General features: G+C 42.2%; 1 protein-coding gene across 12 annotated transcripts in view; it reads right to left on the bottom strand.

Annotated features, from left to right (window-relative positions):
• Rbfox2 (RNA binding fox-1 homolog 2) overlaps positions 1-17,399 on the bottom strand; it is a 234,783-nt gene that overhangs the window by 25,602 nt on the left and 191,782 nt on the right. For 9 of the 12 annotated variants that reach the window (XM_055626305.1, XM_055626310.1, XM_055626314.1 and 6 more), the window contains 2 exons: positions 9,223-9,369; positions 6,055-6,108 (listed from right to left, as the gene is read on the bottom strand). In XM_055626305.1, coding sequence (XP_055482280.1) covers positions 6,055-6,108; positions 9,223-9,369 — 201 coding nt within the window. The remainder of the gene's footprint in view (positions 1-6,054; positions 6,109-9,222; positions 9,370-17,399) is intronic. The other 3 variants (XM_055626306.1, XM_055626309.1, XM_055626312.1) reach the window with 1 other exon arrangement.

The raw sequence follows: 17,399 nt of genomic DNA, 5'->3' as shown, positions 1-17,399 counted from the left end.
ACTCTTAAATTCTTAACAGGAGAACAGTTCAAGTGTGTAAGGTAATGATTTTTATTTAACTCCCATTAATAAAAACAGATAACAAAAAGAAAACTTGTTTTTCATGAAAAAAAAAAAAAAAAGGCATCACATTTGCTTACACTATCCAACAAAAGCAGGCTGCCAATCTACTTTAAACTTTCTGACAGTCACATTAAAATAACAGAAAGATGAAATTAACTTCAACATATCCAACCCAGCATACGCCTCGTATTATCATTTCAAAAAGACACAATATAAAGCCCACTAGTGTTCCTTCTGTGCTAAACCTCTGCAGTCTAATGGATGTTTATGGTGCGAACCTCAGCTTAGAGTTCTTCCTGTGTCGAGGCTTACAGTGGTTGCTGGAGCAGACAACACAGTCTATACATGCTTGTTTTAGGGTTCTCAGTCCTGTCCAACGCTAACCAAGACAGGCTAGTGTTGCAGTAGCAGCTTCCCAACTGTCTTAGCTGCACTGAAGAAACAGCGCTGTGTTAGGTGTTAGGTCCAACTTTTATCAGGAGGAACAGTATGTTCGTACCTGCTTTGATACCCATTTATCACCAATGACACACAGGAGCCGAGTAACTATCACCTTTTTGGTCTGGCCTCAGGCTGTAATAAGTAACAAGCAATAAGATGAACAGTGTAAAAAATAATTATTATTTTTTTTAAATTTAGTATAATTTAAAATTTTTTCCATCTCAGAAGAATGAGAAAGAAAATTTACCATGTAACTTTTAAGGGAGAAATCAAAAGCAGACGGATCTCCTGGGTATGGCCAGAACATAGAAATTTAAAAAATAAATTAAAAAAAAAAAAAAAAAAAAAGAAAGAAAAGAAAAAGAAAACTAAAACCCATAAAGTGGTAACAAGGAAAATAAATGAAGCCTTCTGGACATACATGTTGTTACTTCAGTCTTAGGTACAGTGAAAAACATTTCACACCATCAACAGCTATCGTTTCACTGAAAATCATAAAGACCCACCTAGTATGACCATATTTGGAAATAAATAATCTCTTGAGGTAAAATCAAAAGGCAAGGCAATGGTTAAGATCAGAGTGTAGTTTGTGTGTCTGGGAGGAGACACTCCCACACTCCACCTAAACAAACCCAACTGAAGCCAGAGCCTGTCATGAGGGATCCACCTGAGAGAAGGAATGACAGCACATCCGGATGATCAACACGTGTGGGGATCCCCACCAAAACCGGCTGTGTAGCTGGGTGACAGCAAGTAGAAGAGAGTGCCAAGTCTCAAGTTCAACAATGGACGAAATTAGGAAGAAGCTCTGTGGCATGGGAACCAGCTCAAGTGTCCTGGGGCTAAACGGCAGCCATGACTCAGAGTTCTGTTGAAGAGTCTACATAAGACACCAGGGTGGAAGGAAAAATCAGACCCACCAGTGGACATGCCCTGTTAAGTTTGCTTTTACTTTCTACTTTTAATTAAAGGCCTTGTTTTCCTTCTAAAAAGCTACTTTAAAGTCATTCTGCAGAGGACCTACGGGTAGAGTAATACTGTAGTTTATTATTTAAATCGGGAGGACTTTGGGGAAGAAAGGGGCATTGTGAATATGTAAGGTAACAGGAGTAAACTTGGGCTAACTAAAATAAACTTTGTATTGAGGTCGTGTCATTACTATGTTAACGTCTAACGTCCTGATGCTACTAGCGAAAATCTGAGACTCAAGAAAGACTAGCCACCATGGACAACAAGGCGTTCGTCAAAGAGCTGGACCAGTGGGTGGAGCAGCTGAACGGAACTAAGTGTGGACGTTGTACGAAAGGCTAAGGAAATTTGAACAAAAGAAGCAAATGTACAGGAGGCTCGCTGCCCTGCTACTGTCTGTGGAGATGTGCACGGCCAATTCCATGACGACATGGAACTCTTCAGAACTGGGGGAAGATCATCAGCTACACGGGTGACTATGTGGACAGAAGCTATTACTCTGCGGAGACGGACTCTACATGTAGCATTAAAGTGTGCTATCTGGAGCGCACTACAATACTGCGAGGAGACCATCAACGCCGGCAGATCACACAAGTATACGGCTTTCATGAGGAGGTCTACGGACGTAAGAAAAGCCAACGTATGGAAATGCTCCACAGATCTCTCTGATTACCTTCCACTTACAGCATTAGTAGATGGACAGGGGTGTGTGTGTGTGTGACTGTCTTGCTGGTTAAGTGTGGGAAAACGTTTATTATTAGGAATTCAGGATCTGTATTGCAAGTTCTAAAAACGTCTCTTTGGCCTTTTTGTTTAACACAGTGCTGGGGGCTGAACCTGGGGGCTCGGTGTTAGGTGCATGCTAAGCAAGTGCTGCCCCTGAGCTACAGCCCCGTGGTTTGGTTGGTTGCGGGGGGGGGGTTCTTTGGTGTTTGTGTGTGCCTGTTTTGGAGACACAGCCTCACTGAGTTGCTCAGGCTAACTCTCCTCAGCACAGCTTGATACTCTTAAATCCCCATCTCTCAGCTCCCAAGTGGCTGGGAGACTAGGCCTGGGCCACCATGCCGTGGTTTCCCTGGCCCAACAGTCTTCTGGCCAAAGAAGACATGTGCCCTTATATGTGTTTTATAAATTTAGAAAACAATATAAATAAGTGCTGAAGTCTTTGGGTGTATATATTAATAACACATTACAGTTTCCTGGTTATCATTAGTAACTTTCCCTATCTATTTTCATGGTAACTACAACTATCATATTACATCTTTTTCATTAAGGGGTACTCTGTTTTCATTACAGTAAGTATTGAAGCACATATAAGCTATTATATGTTTCCTATTTCAGTGTTTAGAGGTTTCATGGTGAGCGGATTCAAATTCATATATAAAAGACAGTAGAACTCTGTAGTGTTAGTGGGCGGTGGTGCACGCCTTTAGTGCCGGCATTCAGGAGGCACAGGCAGGTGGCTCTCTAGTTTCAAGGGCAGCCTGGTCTACAGAGTGAATTCCAGGACAGCCAGAGCTACCTAGTGAGATTCCTCTACAGTGTTTAAATTATAAAAGACCAGTGTTCTTTCTTTTTCTTTAGTTTTAAGACCAGTGTTCTTAAAGGTGTAATAAGACACTGTTTTGCTTGCTGGCCTGAATATCATTGTCCATATTTTTCTAGCTATGATTCTGGATACTGCAGTAATTAAAATGAAAATACTTTGCGTCGTTTACTTGCTAACTTGAATGAAAGCGTCAATTTATAAGGTATTAAATTTTAATTAAAATTAAAAAAAGAAAGCTACATGTAACTCACATTCATTTTTCTAAATTCTTTTTGGGAAAATGAGGTATTTTTTTTGGGGGGGGTCGGGAATATTACTTCTCATATATTTGAATTCTACATTTTAAAAAGGCAAAGCCTATCTTTGTTTCAGCTGCTCAGATTTTTTAGACAAACTGATTGTTTTTATAGAGAAAGGAACAGAACAATAAACTCACAAAGTAATTTAAGAAATACTGTGATTATAGCCTATTTTTCCTTTACATAATCCAAATGACAGTCAAAGCAAAAAAGACAACAGTCAAACATGAAGTGATCAGTGATTTGTAGGGCACAACAAACCCCACAGGAAGTGCTGGAGAAGGTTGAGCAGACGGTGCAGGGACCACTGCAACAGCTTCCCAAACAGACCCACTGGCTGACTGTTCAGCTAGCAGGTACAAACAAGGCCCTGGGCTCCAGACCCAGCACAGGGTGGGGAAGGGTATGCTTTTTTCTCTAGAATAATTTGGTTAAACATTAATTCACATGTCAGTATCATGTAACTCAGACTTATAACTAGTTTTTTCATTACTACTTAAAAATTTTAACAAAGTTAATTTCTGCATACAAAAATACTGTTTAAAAGCAGGGCAACTAATCAAACCATAGCACCACATGAAGTCTTTCTGAAATTTTATAGTCAGCTCCAAATATATACAAGAAATGAGAAGCCGGGCATGGTGGTGCACACCTTTAGCCCTAGCACTTGTGGGAGGCAGAGGCAGGTGACTCTCTGTGAGTGCAAGGCCAGGCTAGCCTGGTCTAAACAGAGAGGGTGTTCCAAGACAGCGAGGGCTACAAAACAAAACAAAATGAATCAAGAAAGGAAAAAAGAAAAGAAATAAGAAGCTACATTCACAAAAAGGAAAGTGCTTATTCTTTCTTTTAGGTGGATCCCAAAGGAGACATTAGGGGGTTTGACTCTTTAGGCACTTTTTCAGCAGCTTTGGAGTGGGGTTCCAGGGGTGCCTGCTCTGGGAAAGGCCTCACAGCAGTCAAGGTTTTCTCAGCCCTGATGCAGGTCCAGGGTGATTCTGAATTCTATGCTTCACTCCAGAGACACTTACCAATTAGGAGTGTCTATACTGTCACAGCTCAAAGAAAGCAGGGGCAGTGAGGGTACTGCCTGGGGCTATAGAAACAGCACAGACTTTTAGGGTCCCCAAAGGGAAAAAGGCAGGCAGGTGCCGTTATTTGAAAAAAGAAATTACATAGGAGAGGTAATGGGTTAAGGTGAAATCAAGTACTGGTAGTAGGTGAGTCCTGAAGTGAGTGAAAAGCCTTTAGAAAGATCAATTTCCTTTGCTTCACAAGAATTCAATCATTCTTTTCCATAAGGAGCAAATCCTTAGTACTTGGGCAATTACACTGGCCTCCTGGCACAACTTAATGAAGGTTATTTGAAGTACACACAACTTAAAACCAAAAATGTCTCAATTAACTACTTTGGATAAACAGTGAGGTCAATGCTCTTCATTTACTAACTTTCATTTTCATCTTCATTCAAATGCTTTGACCTTGAAGCATGGTTATCTTCCCACTTTGTAGCTCAACATTTAATAAAAACAAATATCCAGAAGTACAAGCACAGGAGCTTTAAGGTTAGTAACACATCCCACTTTAAGACACTTACCAGGTTAAGTGCTGGAGGAAGATCTCTACAGACATAGTAATCTTTTTTGTTTTAACGGAAAGCTGGAAGCTTAAAGTATAATTACCTCTTTACCAATGAATAGATACCAGTTATCGGACACTCTATAAGGGAGGCAAGAGTACTGAGGCATCAGGGCAGTGTGCGTGTGTGCATCCGTGCAGGTGGGCGGGAGGTGTGGGCTAGCAACTACTAAAGCACAGGGATCTGCAGTGGACTGAAGAAAGGTAAATGTTAACTCATTTACTGCACCCAGCTTTTCCTTAAATTATAGTTATTCCTTGGGCTGTAATCATGGTCAAGAAGCAGATATGACCAAATAAAAATTAGTTTTAAAATTGCTAATTAGTAAGAAAAAAAAAATTAAAGGCGGGCAGTGGTGGCTCACGCCTTTAATCCCAGCACTTGGGAGGCGGAGGCAGGTGGATCTCTGTGAGTTCAACACTAGCCTGGTTTACAAAGTGAGATCCAGTACAGCCAGGGTTACACACAGAGAAACCCTGTCTCGAAAACAAAACAAAACAAACAAAAATTTAAACTGAAATGTCAGCCCCTACAGCAGAACACGTTAGAGCAGACCACGTCCACCAGCGTGCACACCAAAACTGCTCTCATTCTTAATATAAAACCTAACCCGTGGGCCCAGAGCGGCTGCATCCTGAGGCTTGCTCATCTGGTGTGGCTCTAGGAACCACAACACTTCACTATTCACTGGCGGGAGCCTCATCAAAATTTATTGCAAAGAAAACAAGTCATGTAGGTAACTGAGAGAAAAGAACCCTCACAATTTATTCTAAGCATGCTGCTTGGCATTTCATAAGCTGACTTGCTCCAAGAGAATTCAGAATGGATTTTACACCCTCCCGGTGCCTCTCTCTTCAAGGCAGCCCAGGCTGGCTGAGGATCTTGCCTCCTGTCCTTGGAACTGCCCCACTCCTCTCTAGCTTCTCCTGCTTCCTGACACCCTCTCCAGAAGTCTCTTTCTGGAGAACCTAACCCAAGGAAGACACCTGGTCAACCTCTGTGCTGCATGAGACCCGCTTCTGCTCCCTGAATGCTCACTGTTCCAATAAAATAAGTCTGAGAGGAAGCTGAGCTCAAGGTATGAAGACAGGGCTTACCTTGGAGCCGCGCTCATTAAAGATTATTTCCACATCTAGGATTTTGCCAAACTGCTGCAGAGACAAAAACAAAACATTTATTTAAGGTCAGCCTTTGTCTTGACACTAGCCTTCTTTCTGAAAGAGACAGCTTTTCTTCTTCTTCTTTGAACTAGTAGTGCTCATTTAACTTTCACGATCCCATATGTCAACAGAACCAACATGAACCTCTGAAAAGGACTCTGGCCCCAGTGGTTCCTCCATTCCCTCAGGTGTTTCCACCTCCACACGTGGAAGCCACTGTCCGAGGACCTCACAGTGCTGCCCTACTGCACCCATGTGGCCAAGGCCTGGCCCTTTTCTAACTACTGCCTTAATTTTCTGAATATATCTGCTTCAAAAGTTATATCTTACCAAGCACAATCAGTACACTGTCTGCCCTGCCCCCACCTTCCTTAAAAACCACACAAAAACTAGGTAATATAAACAAAATGGAAAAAGAAAACAGAAAACAAGAGGTCAACCACAGGCCTTCTATGCTCTTCCTCATGCAAACAGACCTAACACCAGCTACATGCCACACACTGCTTTTGTCTTTTGAAACTATGAATGATTGGCTCCAGTAGATACATATTTGTTGCAATTTCTATAGGTGACATAATACTCTGTCATACTTAAAATATTCTGATGCAAAGGATGATTCCTCTTACCATTTTAGTAGTTCTGTAACAAATATCAGGAATATTTTATAAGTAGCAACCTGTTCAGTTATTTAAATATCATCTCAGAGCTAAAAGATACAAACCCACAATGTTCTGTTCTTATGTGGATAAGCCCCTATACACTCGTGTAGGGATCATGCCTAGAGGAGGGGCTAAGGGGACAACCTGCTAACCCACAGCCTGGGGGACAGGGAGGCCATGGTGACCTTTTTAATTTTGTTTTGAGCAGTGTATAATATCCCTGCCTGTCCTGGACTCACTTTGTAGACCAGGCTGGCCTTGAACTCACAGACATCTGCTCCATCTACCTCCCGAGTGCTACGACTAAAGGTGTGCGCCACCACTACCTGGCAGCTACCCCTTTCAACACAGGGTTTCTCTGTGTAGCCCTGGTGGTCCTGGAACTCACTCTTGTAGACCAGGCTGGCCTTGAACTCAGAGATCCACATGTCCCTGCCTCTCAGTGAGGGGAATAATTAGAGGTATGCACTACTACTGCCCTGACTCTACTGCATTCTTATAACACCTATGTTATTTGTCTGTGTGTGTTTGTGTGTATGCGTGCATGCCCATATCTGTGTGGGTGCCCATGAGGGCCAAAGGACAGTGTTGGAGCTCCTGGGTGTGCAGTCACAGGTGGTTGTGCCCCACCACGTGGTGCTGGGAATTGCACTCTAGACCTCTAGAACAGCAGCAGGTGCTCTCACCGCAAGGCCATTTTCCAACCCTCTCATAACTTTTTTGAAGCAAGGTCTGCCCTTTTTAGGTTAAGAAGAATAGAGCTAAAAGAGCTGTGGTGTAAACTCACAGGGCTAACTGGATACAGCATGGACTTCCTGCTCCTTCCCAGGATTACGGTTTAAAAGCAAGCATCAACAGCGTGGAAGAAAAGAGACAACTAGATGTCTTTTGTAAAGAAAAGGAAATCCCCACTTTATGCTTTAGGAAAAAATATGAGCCATTCTGAGACACTTTGGCAGCTCTTGGGAGGCCACCATCCTTCTGACTCAAGAAAACACTGCCATTCTCAGCATCCAAGACCAGATCTCTACTGTCTCTGATGGGTAGAAGAGAACCAAGCAACTCATTCTCAAGACATGCCTTCTTCCATGTGACCTCAGGCCTGTAGCTGTCCTTTCTATTTTCCACTGCTCTCTTCTCTCCAAAGATGGAAAACAGCTTGTCATCATGATATGTGGCAAAGCTCTTTCAGTACTTCAACAATGTCATTACACCTCAACTCTGACCTGGCAAAAATATATCCAGGTAGTTAGCTGTGACAGAACTTGGCTCCTGAGCCTTGTCACCATGAAGTGGCATAGCTAAGAAAAAGCAGGGCATCTATTCTGACAAAGCACAGTCAGCTGTCCTTATGAGATGTTTACGGAACTATTGGCTGCTGGCTGTCCTGGGTCAACTTGACAGACAGCATCAGAAAAAAGTAGCAGCCACTCCCCTGCATCCACACGAACTTGTGCTATTATACTTTTGTTTTTATGATGGTGATTTGGGGAGGAGTAAACACTTGAAGGAGCTCATCCACGGTAGGGAAATAGTGTCCCACAGCATATTTTAGATGCTGGTCTTGACACTACTGAGTGATAAAGGAATAGGAAACAAAGCCCTGGGTATCACCTGCTTTTAAACATTAATAACTTACTTTTAACATTCAAGTTAGAGATTACTACTGCATTTTTAGATATAAACTTCAAGGTCAAAAATGATATTACATGAATTTCCTAAGGTCCTAAGTAACTAAGATTGGATCCTGGATTTTTTAAAATCCCATTTTGTATTTGTTCCATTTAAATGTGCTACCTGTAAACCTGTATTGCCCACACTGCATGTGTCCTGAGACAACGCAGAGGTAGCGAGCAGCACTAATGCGTCATGAACAAGAGAAGTAAGGACAGTGAGGAGTGGGAGGCAGTAATTGTCAGGAAGAAGAGCATGCTGCTACACTGAGAACCATACATTCTCGTGGGGACCTTGTACAGGGTATAGGTTCACACTGCACCTGAGCCAGCTGACTCACACCTTGGTTGTGCAGTGTTGTCTAGGCTTCTAATGCAGCCACAGGGTTAAGAATCCTGCTATAAAAGATTGTGGATGTTTGCTCTTCTACTGAAGCCAAGAATATTACTGTTACGTTCACTAAAGTTGGTATGTGAGAAAAGTGGCCATCTCAGTGGTGTGGACACAGACTGTCTCATCTTACAAGAGCCACCTCAGTCCTAGCACACAGTTGCATGCAACTTGTGTGTCTGTGTGACAACCTGTAACGCTAATGTCTAGGGCAGGTCAGGTGACAGGAAAAGGTTTCCAGACTGATGGATGGCAACAGTGATTTACTTAAGGCTCTTTCTTAACATCTTTACGGTTTTACCCTGAAGTCTTACTGACTAGTAACACCTCTGATGGATTAAACTATTTCAGTTAAACCTATAAAAAGATATAAGAGACTTACCCCAAACATCTGCCGGAGATCAGGGTCCCGGAAGCGGAAGGGAATATTAGAGACATGGAGTCGCTTGGGTGTGGATTTACTCTCTGAATTTTCACTACTTTGTGTCTGTGATTGTTGTCCATCTGTCTGTGCTCCACCTTCTGTCTGCTGAAAAAATAAGTACAAAGTACACACAATGAGCAACAGAAACCTGTAATTACTTCCTCAGAATGACGTGAAATGCGGTTTCCTACTACAGCAACTGTCAAACAGTAGATGTGTAAGCAGAAACTTTCAACTGTCCTATTAAAAAAGAAAAAACCCAAGGTGTCATTGATGCTCAAAATACTTCTCGTCTACAAACAAAATTTGGGTCTTTTGATTATTTTTAGTACATTAGCAAAATGGGAGTACAGGCACAGAACCCTCTGTGGCTTGCTGAAGCCCACGTGGAGACGTAAAAATAGCCCTTCTTTTCTCAGGCTCTGAGTAGAGTCTTCCATTTTTGAGACCTCTCTGTTTTGAAAACAAAGCATCCTTTGTGCTTGGTTGTAGAGGTCACTGCCTCTTTAGCTCTGTCATCGCAGACTCTCAAGGAAACCATAAGGCTGTACTTTAACATTTATTCCTCTTAGTGGTTTCAGAGTTTATTATGCTGAAAAGTATTGTGATGATATTACTTATGAGGGAGAACCTAGTGGTAATGGTCAATTTAAAATTAAACATTGAAGCAGCTTCTTATCTTGAATTAATTTTTATCCTCACCTCTTTTTGATTCAATTCCAGGTGACTCTGGTATTAGGGAACCCTCACCTGGTGCCCTAAACGCAGGTATATTTCCACTCTACGGCTTTATGAAATCCTGGCTATTAGACAAGACATTGATTTGCCTGTTTCCACGGTGATAGATTATGAGCGTCCTTTTCTTTTAAATCTTACTGTGTTTTTGAGTGTATGCACAGGGTGGGGTATGAACCATCCCCTCAGCTCCAGGGAGTAAAGAGTTATAATCAAACATACCAGATATACAACTGATCTAGTTTTTTCCCACATGGACTTCTCGAAGTTCTTTGCTGATAAGCAATATTTCATAGGCATTTACATTTTATAGAAATATCCCTTATGATCCTCAATTGGTAGTTTAGCCTTACATTTTTACCATTTCATGTACAGTGCATGCCAAAACTGATAATTTGAGCTGACTACTTTTTAAAAGGGGTGAAATAGGTTGCTCTTATTATCTTAATTGAGACAGAACTGAGTCCAGCAGATTCTTCTGGGTGACATAGGAAAAGCTCCCTTTGACCCACTGTTTAGGCTAAGGACACTGTGAATCAGAGTTTGTTTGTTTGTTTTTTTCTCAGATGTTAGCAGACTTAAAATATAAAGGATAGTCAAGAATAAACTTTGAACAAACATTCACCCTATCAGTGTTAATCTAAAGCTGTCAGCTTTGTTCTTCATTTCATATCAGCCTTGCAGGTACAGTAAATGTATAACGGCTTTACATGATGTAAAAATAGCAAAATGCTTTGCAAAAATGCAAGGTTTTCAGCTGCCAATGGGGGCACAATGCAGACAAAACAAAACAAAAACAAACCAAACTCCATTCAAAGAGGAAACAGCATCACAGGCACCAGCACACAGTCAAAGCAAGAAGCTTTGTGATGAAAGCTTACTCAAGCACCTTCCCATCCGCCTCTTCTATCTCACAGCTGGATCACACAAACCTCTCCAATCCTTAAAAGCACCAGATTTGATCTTCAGAAGCCAATGTACCACAAAATTAAAAGACTGGTTCTATAAGCTCTAAGCCAGTTTTACATAGGACTTACATGTGCCGCCCACATAGCCTCTCAGTGCATGCGCACTGGCAGGATAAACGGGGAGGAATGATTACGTCAGAAGTTGCTGATAAAGGCTCTTAGCTGTTGTTCTTGAGGGTTCTTTTCTGTCTTAAAGACTAAACTTAAGAAGGTCATAAGCTGGAGTGACTGATTTTCCAGTCTGTAGTGAACTTATTAACTATAGGAAGATCCGGCAGGTGAAAAACATGACAGCCATTTTCAAATTATTGAAGTCTTCTAAGGCAATTTAAAATGAATGTTTGCAGGGGCTGAGAGATGGCTCAGAGGTTAAGAGAATTGGCTGCCCTTCCAAAGGTCCTGAGTTCAATCCCCAGCTACCACATGGTGGCTCACAACTATCTGTAATGAGATCTGGTGCCCTCTTCTGGCATGTATGCATATATGCAGGCAGTACACTGTATACATAATAAATAAAAATTAAGATGAATGTTTGCTGGGAAGGCTGTTTTGGTGGTGGTGGTGACACAGGCTTTTAATCCCAGCACTCAGAAGGCAGAGGTAGGTGGATCTCTGAGTTGGAGGTCATTCTGGTCTAGAAAGCGAGTTCCAGGACAGCCAGGGCTACACAGAGTGACCTTGCCTCAGAAAAACAAAAATAATAAGTAAGTAGGTGAGTGAATGAATGAATGAATGAATGAATGAATAAGGAGATTTAACATCAACAAAAATGCACAAATTGGGCTGTAGAGATGACTCAGTGGTTAAGAGCACTTTCTGCTCTTGCAGAGGATGTGGGTGGGCTTGGTTCCCAGCACCCACATGGTGGCTCTCAACCCTCTGTAAATTCTAGTTCTAGGCATTCTGATGCTCTCTTTTGGCCTCTGCAGGTGGCAGATGGACAGACTTACATGCATTCAGCCACACTGAACTCACAAGCTGCATGAATTTTTATCAGACCGTACACCCACAGAGCTATGAAACCAGTGTAAGAGGCAGGGCTCACCTCAGTCAGCCCTCACCAAAGCTACCACTGTGCTAATTTGCACACTCATCTTCCCTTCTTTAAAGTACCCCCACTGCATAAGCAAACAGAATTTATCTGAGTTGCTGCCTGTTAACAATAATGTTTCTGTGAGCATCTCATTCGTGTCTTTTGGTGCTGGTTGAATATATACCCAGAAACGACCAACTGAGTCAACGATGTGCACATTCCCACCATTCCAAAGTGGCTGCACCATGCTAAACTCGCACCTGCTGGCATGCGCTCTACATACCTATGTGCAACCCAAACGCTCTCACTTCTAAGGCCCTACCATGGAGGAACAAGTATTCTCTTGGGCTGGAGATGGCATGGGTTAAGGGAAGACTAAGTACATAAAAGTTTTTAGGGCAAGTGATTCACTGTGAGGAGCAGACCTCACACTCCTCTAAGGAAAATCTAACAGCAGCGGCTCCTTTTTAAGCCACAGCTGCTCAACAACTTTTCTGAAGCATCTCTCAAGACTGTCTTTTGCCTTCTGTGGTCATTCTGACAAAGTACTCACCACGGAGGCATAAGAGCAGCTAGTATCTGTTTGCTTGGCGTTCACAAGAAGGACCAACAGCAAAATTCAGACCCAATCAATGAGGGACCCTGTGCCTCTAACAGTATTCCAATCCAGGTTAGCTACCTGTCACAGTGCACAGGAGTGCAAGCTTTTTAAAGCTTGTATCAGATAAAAAAAAATTTTATATTGCACATGTTTTGTGTGTACATGGACCACTGCTCATGTGGAGGAGAGATCATCTTTTAGCAATCAGTTCTCTCCTTCACCATAGCTTCCTGAGAACTGAACTCAGACCACCAGGCTTGCCCAGCAATGCCTTTATCTGTTGAACCATCTTGCTGGCCCTAGAAGCCTCAAAACCTCATCCCAGAAAAGAGAACTAACGGGGGGGGGGGGTGTTTAATTACCTTCCTTCTCCTTCCTGCCCCTCAACCCCACAGTGTGCTGCTCTATTGCCCTTGAATTCCTGAGCGCAAGTGATCTTCTGTCTTAGCACTCAGGTGCTGGAACAACAGGCATGTTGTCTCAAATCTATGGCAGTGCTGGGCCCCAGGGCCTCATGCATGCTTTGAAAACCTTTTAAAAAGCACTGAGCATACTGCAATGGAGCACCGGCTGGCAGTAACTCAAGCAGTGCCCACAATGTGCTGCATTTTAAAAATAAAATTTGAGAGTACCGTTTTCTTCTTCTTCTTTTTAAAATTCTTATTTTTTAAAAAGTGGTGCAGTATCTTCTCTCATCTCTTTGAGGATATAAATAATTCTAGGCAGTTTTGAGAAATCTGTATTTTCTGTACACCCCAATCCTTTTTGTCTTAGCTGGCTTTCTCTCGCCCAGGTGTCTAGCTGGGCTGGGCTGGGCTAGAATGGCTGTGATTTGCTCTGGGCTGCTGGATGCAGTTTGTTTTTTCAGCTTCTAGAAAAGAGTAGTCTTCCAATAATCTGCTGACACTAATTTCTGAAACTTACACAGTTAGCCTTTATGTATTTAAAATTTAACTGAAATTAATAGTAAGTACTTAATAAAATCTTACAAAATTTTAAGTACAGAGAAGTCACATTCATTTACTTGTGTTTGGAGAGCATGCCAGGCAGGCATGTGGAAGTCAGCGACAACTTTCAGGAGTTGGTTCTCGCTCCTCCACCATCTGGTGGCAGAAATCCAACTCAGGTGGTAAGGCTTGGAAGCAAGCACATTTACCTGCTGAGCCATCTTCCTGGTACGATGCTTGAAGGCAGCCAAATATGGCAACAATAGTCCATACTTATTTTCAGCCACTATAAATATTTTAGGAAATGCAGCTTTAGCCTTTGTTCCTCAGACAAAGTCAAACATTATTACAGCCCTTTCCTAATGGACACAGTGAGGCTCTAGAAAATAAGAGACATGGAAGCGAGGCACCACTCCTCAGTGCTTTCTAGCACAGAACTGCTTCTATTACTAGCTGAAAATATTTACAGTGTTTAGGCCATGGAGACACAACTCACTAAGGTCCAGATAAAGGACTCTGGAAATTCAAGACATCTTCCCTTGCCCATACCACCTGCTAGTGACAGCTATGCTGCAGCTGAAGGTAAGAGGACCCATCAGTATAAACATGAAAGAACTATAGTCCAAATGACCCACTGGCAAGTGCTATATTTTGGCTGTATTGATGGCAGGTCAGCGATCTACAAGCGTTATCTTCAGATAAAGGCAAGTCAAGTGTCAGTAAGTCATATGAGAAAGTGGCTTCAGTCCAGAGACAGGGTACACAACAGAGAACCTAGAGGACGGAGGGCAGCAAGAGGTCTGAGTTCCTGCCAGCCAGAGATGTATACAAAGATCTGCATCCAGTAGACCTGGCTACTATGTGAAGAAATGTTATGCAGTCATTTCCTCGGTGTTTTGCCTTTAACTCATCAACAGTTCTGTGTAACATCCTTATACACCGGAGAACCAAACTTCAAATTCACAATAATATGTGAGAGTGGGCCTTACATCCAGTGCTCACTGCAGCTCAGCCCCTACCATGCTCACACTGAGCATGACTGTTTCAGAAGAGCCTTAGGTGCACACCAAATACCCTGCACCCAGAGCACCACGCTGCAACCCTCAGCGTTGTGCCAGGCTCATCATCAATGTAAAGCTTCAATGCATAGTCTTGCTTCTACTCTGCATTTTTTTATTCTTTTCAGACAGGGTTGGGCTGTGCAGTTCAAGATGGTCTCAAATTTGATTCTCCTGTGCCTGACTCTTGAGGGCTGGAATTACAAGGACTGTACTACAAGTCTAGTGCCTTTCAACATTACATTACAGAGTATATAGGGTTTATCTTTCGGATTTTTATCCATTATTATTTATCATTATAAGAAATATTTAAAAACAAGCAGAAATTTACGTAAAAGTCACAAGTATCTGTTAAAGTACCATTTTTATAAAAATTAACTATTTCCAAAGCACTTAGTTAAATTTTAGTGACCTCCGTAGCACATGCACTTATTGTGTTGGCGCGCACTGCTCTGACCCAAAGAGACCAAGAAAGGCAGAGAAGTATTTAACAGTCCTCTCAGGAAACTGTGGGTTATCATCTTGGATAACATATCCAAACTGGACAAGTTGTGGTTTCTTGCTGTTGAGGGACCGCAGGGATGGACACGCACGTACGTACGTACGTACGTACGCACGCACGCACGCACGGCAAGCGCTGAGCCACACCCTCAGCCCTGACAAGCAGCAATCTCTGGAAGGCTCACGGCAATGTCAAATCATGCTTCTCATGCTATCTGTTAAGCTACTGTCCACTGGACAACCAAGTAATTCGTGTAGATCTTTCACTTATGCATGTTTTGTAACATTATTTGTAAATGATGAAAATTGTTGTTTTGCTGATGATCAGGCAGTCCATCCATCCATCCATTCATCCATCCATCCTTGTTTTTCAAGACAGGGTTTCTCTGTATAGCCCTGACTGTCCTGAACTAGCTCTGTAAATCAGGGGGCCTCAAACTCAGAGAGACCTGCCTTGCCTCTGCCTCTTGAGTGCTGGGACTAAAGGTGTGCGCCAGCACTGTACAGTCACTGTGTTACACTTTGCCTCTCCACCCCACCCCCCTTTGCTAATATCAACACTGATCCCACTGGAAAGCTCTTCTAAGTACAGCCAGAGATTCCTAATGATAGGCACGTAGAGTGTTAGGCAATTTCATTGCTGTGCAAACATCAAAGCTAGATGCATACTTATGCTATAGAGCGGTGGTTCTCAACCTTCCGAGTGCTGTGACCCTTTAATACAGTTCCTCATGTTGCGGTGACCCCAACCGTAAAATTATGTTCATTGCTACTTCATAACTGTGAGTCATACTGTAAATATATGATATGCAGATGGTCTTAGATAAGCCCTATGAAAGGGTCAGTTATTTTATCCCCAAAGAAGTCATGACCCACAGGCTGAGAACCCCTCATGGCAGAACGTGGCGTGTAGCTCCTGACCCTGCTGCCTCCATTTCCCAAGAACTGGAATAAAAATGTGTGTCACACCATGCCAGCTATTTTTTAAAACTTCTGTAATAACACTTAGCTTTAAAAACAAACAGTGTAAAGCTATACAAAACATTTTTTTTTACCTGCAATTATCGACTTGATACAACCTAGAATCACCTGAAAAAAGGTGTTGTCTTAAGTTAATATAAACATAACAAATGTTATGGGGGCAACCAAACACTTTCTGATTGTCTTTAAGGCCCAGTCCACAGGAGGAAATGCATTCCTGGTAATTCTTGAATTCTAGTCAAGAATTCACGGTGGGGAGCTCACAGGTTACAGGGTTAAACTTACTACTATTATTTTGCTAAGTGTACATAGTACCAACTGCCCTCTAAATTTATATGTTGATACTCATAAATTAGAGCAGCTCTCGGACCTCATCTGGAGTTTCTTTGTGGAGTAGATGGAAGTGTAGACAAACTTACAACTGGTCACATTCAAGAGTGTGTCAGTGGAATGTTTAGCCACAAATGGAACAGCTAAATCATATCCACTACCCCCTTAGCTCAGAGATCATAATAGAAGAGGAGGCTGGATGATGGTTAAGAGGCACATAGTTGGGAAGGACATACTGAAACAGTGCCTTCTGTATGTGAAAGGGCTGCACACTCACCAACTCAGACCCTCTGTGGTTCCCTGTATAAGATATACACAAGGTCAAGGCAGTCAGCATTTTAATATGGAGCAGGGAGGAGCTCAAGAGCCCAGAACTGTATCTGACAAGCTGCTAAGAGCTGATGGCTTCTTTAAAAGTGGCCCCTGGCAGAGTGACCATGCTGTAGCGGAGGACTCTACATTCACGAGTGTCTGAGTGTGCTATAAGGGGGGAAGGGGAGAAACACAAATTTGGGAGGGAATAAAGGGTGAGGAGCGGATCTTCGAGGAAGTTGAATAAAGAAAGAGTAAGGGCGGAATACGATCAAAATGCTTGTATAAAATCATATAAAATTCTCAAAAGTTAATAAAAATACTGTATTTTAAAAAATACTGTTTTCAAGCTGGACAAGGTGGCACATGCCTTTAAACCCAGAATTTGGGAGGCAGAGGCAGAGGCAGGCAGATCTCTGTGAATTCGAGGCCAGCCTGGTCTACAATCAGAGTCCAGGACAGCCAAAGCTACACAGAGAAACCCTGCCTCAATAAATAAATAAATATATAAACAAATAAACAAACAAACAAATAAATAATAAATGCAGCCAAAGCTACACAGAGAAGCCCCGCCTCAAGAAAGAAAGAAAGAAAGTCAAAGCTACAGAGAAACCCTGCCCAAATAAATAAATAAATAAATAAATAAATAAATAAATAAATAAATAAATA

The sequence above is a fragment of the Psammomys obesus genome, unplaced genomic scaffold (genome assembly GCF_907164565.1).
Source record: "Psammomys obesus unplaced genomic scaffold, mPsaObe1.curated_primary_1811, whole genome shotgun sequence".
NCBI classification, from domain to species: domain Eukaryota; kingdom Metazoa; phylum Chordata; class Mammalia; order Rodentia; family Muridae; genus Psammomys; species Psammomys obesus.
This window is presented reverse-complemented; position numbering and strand designations above follow the sequence as displayed.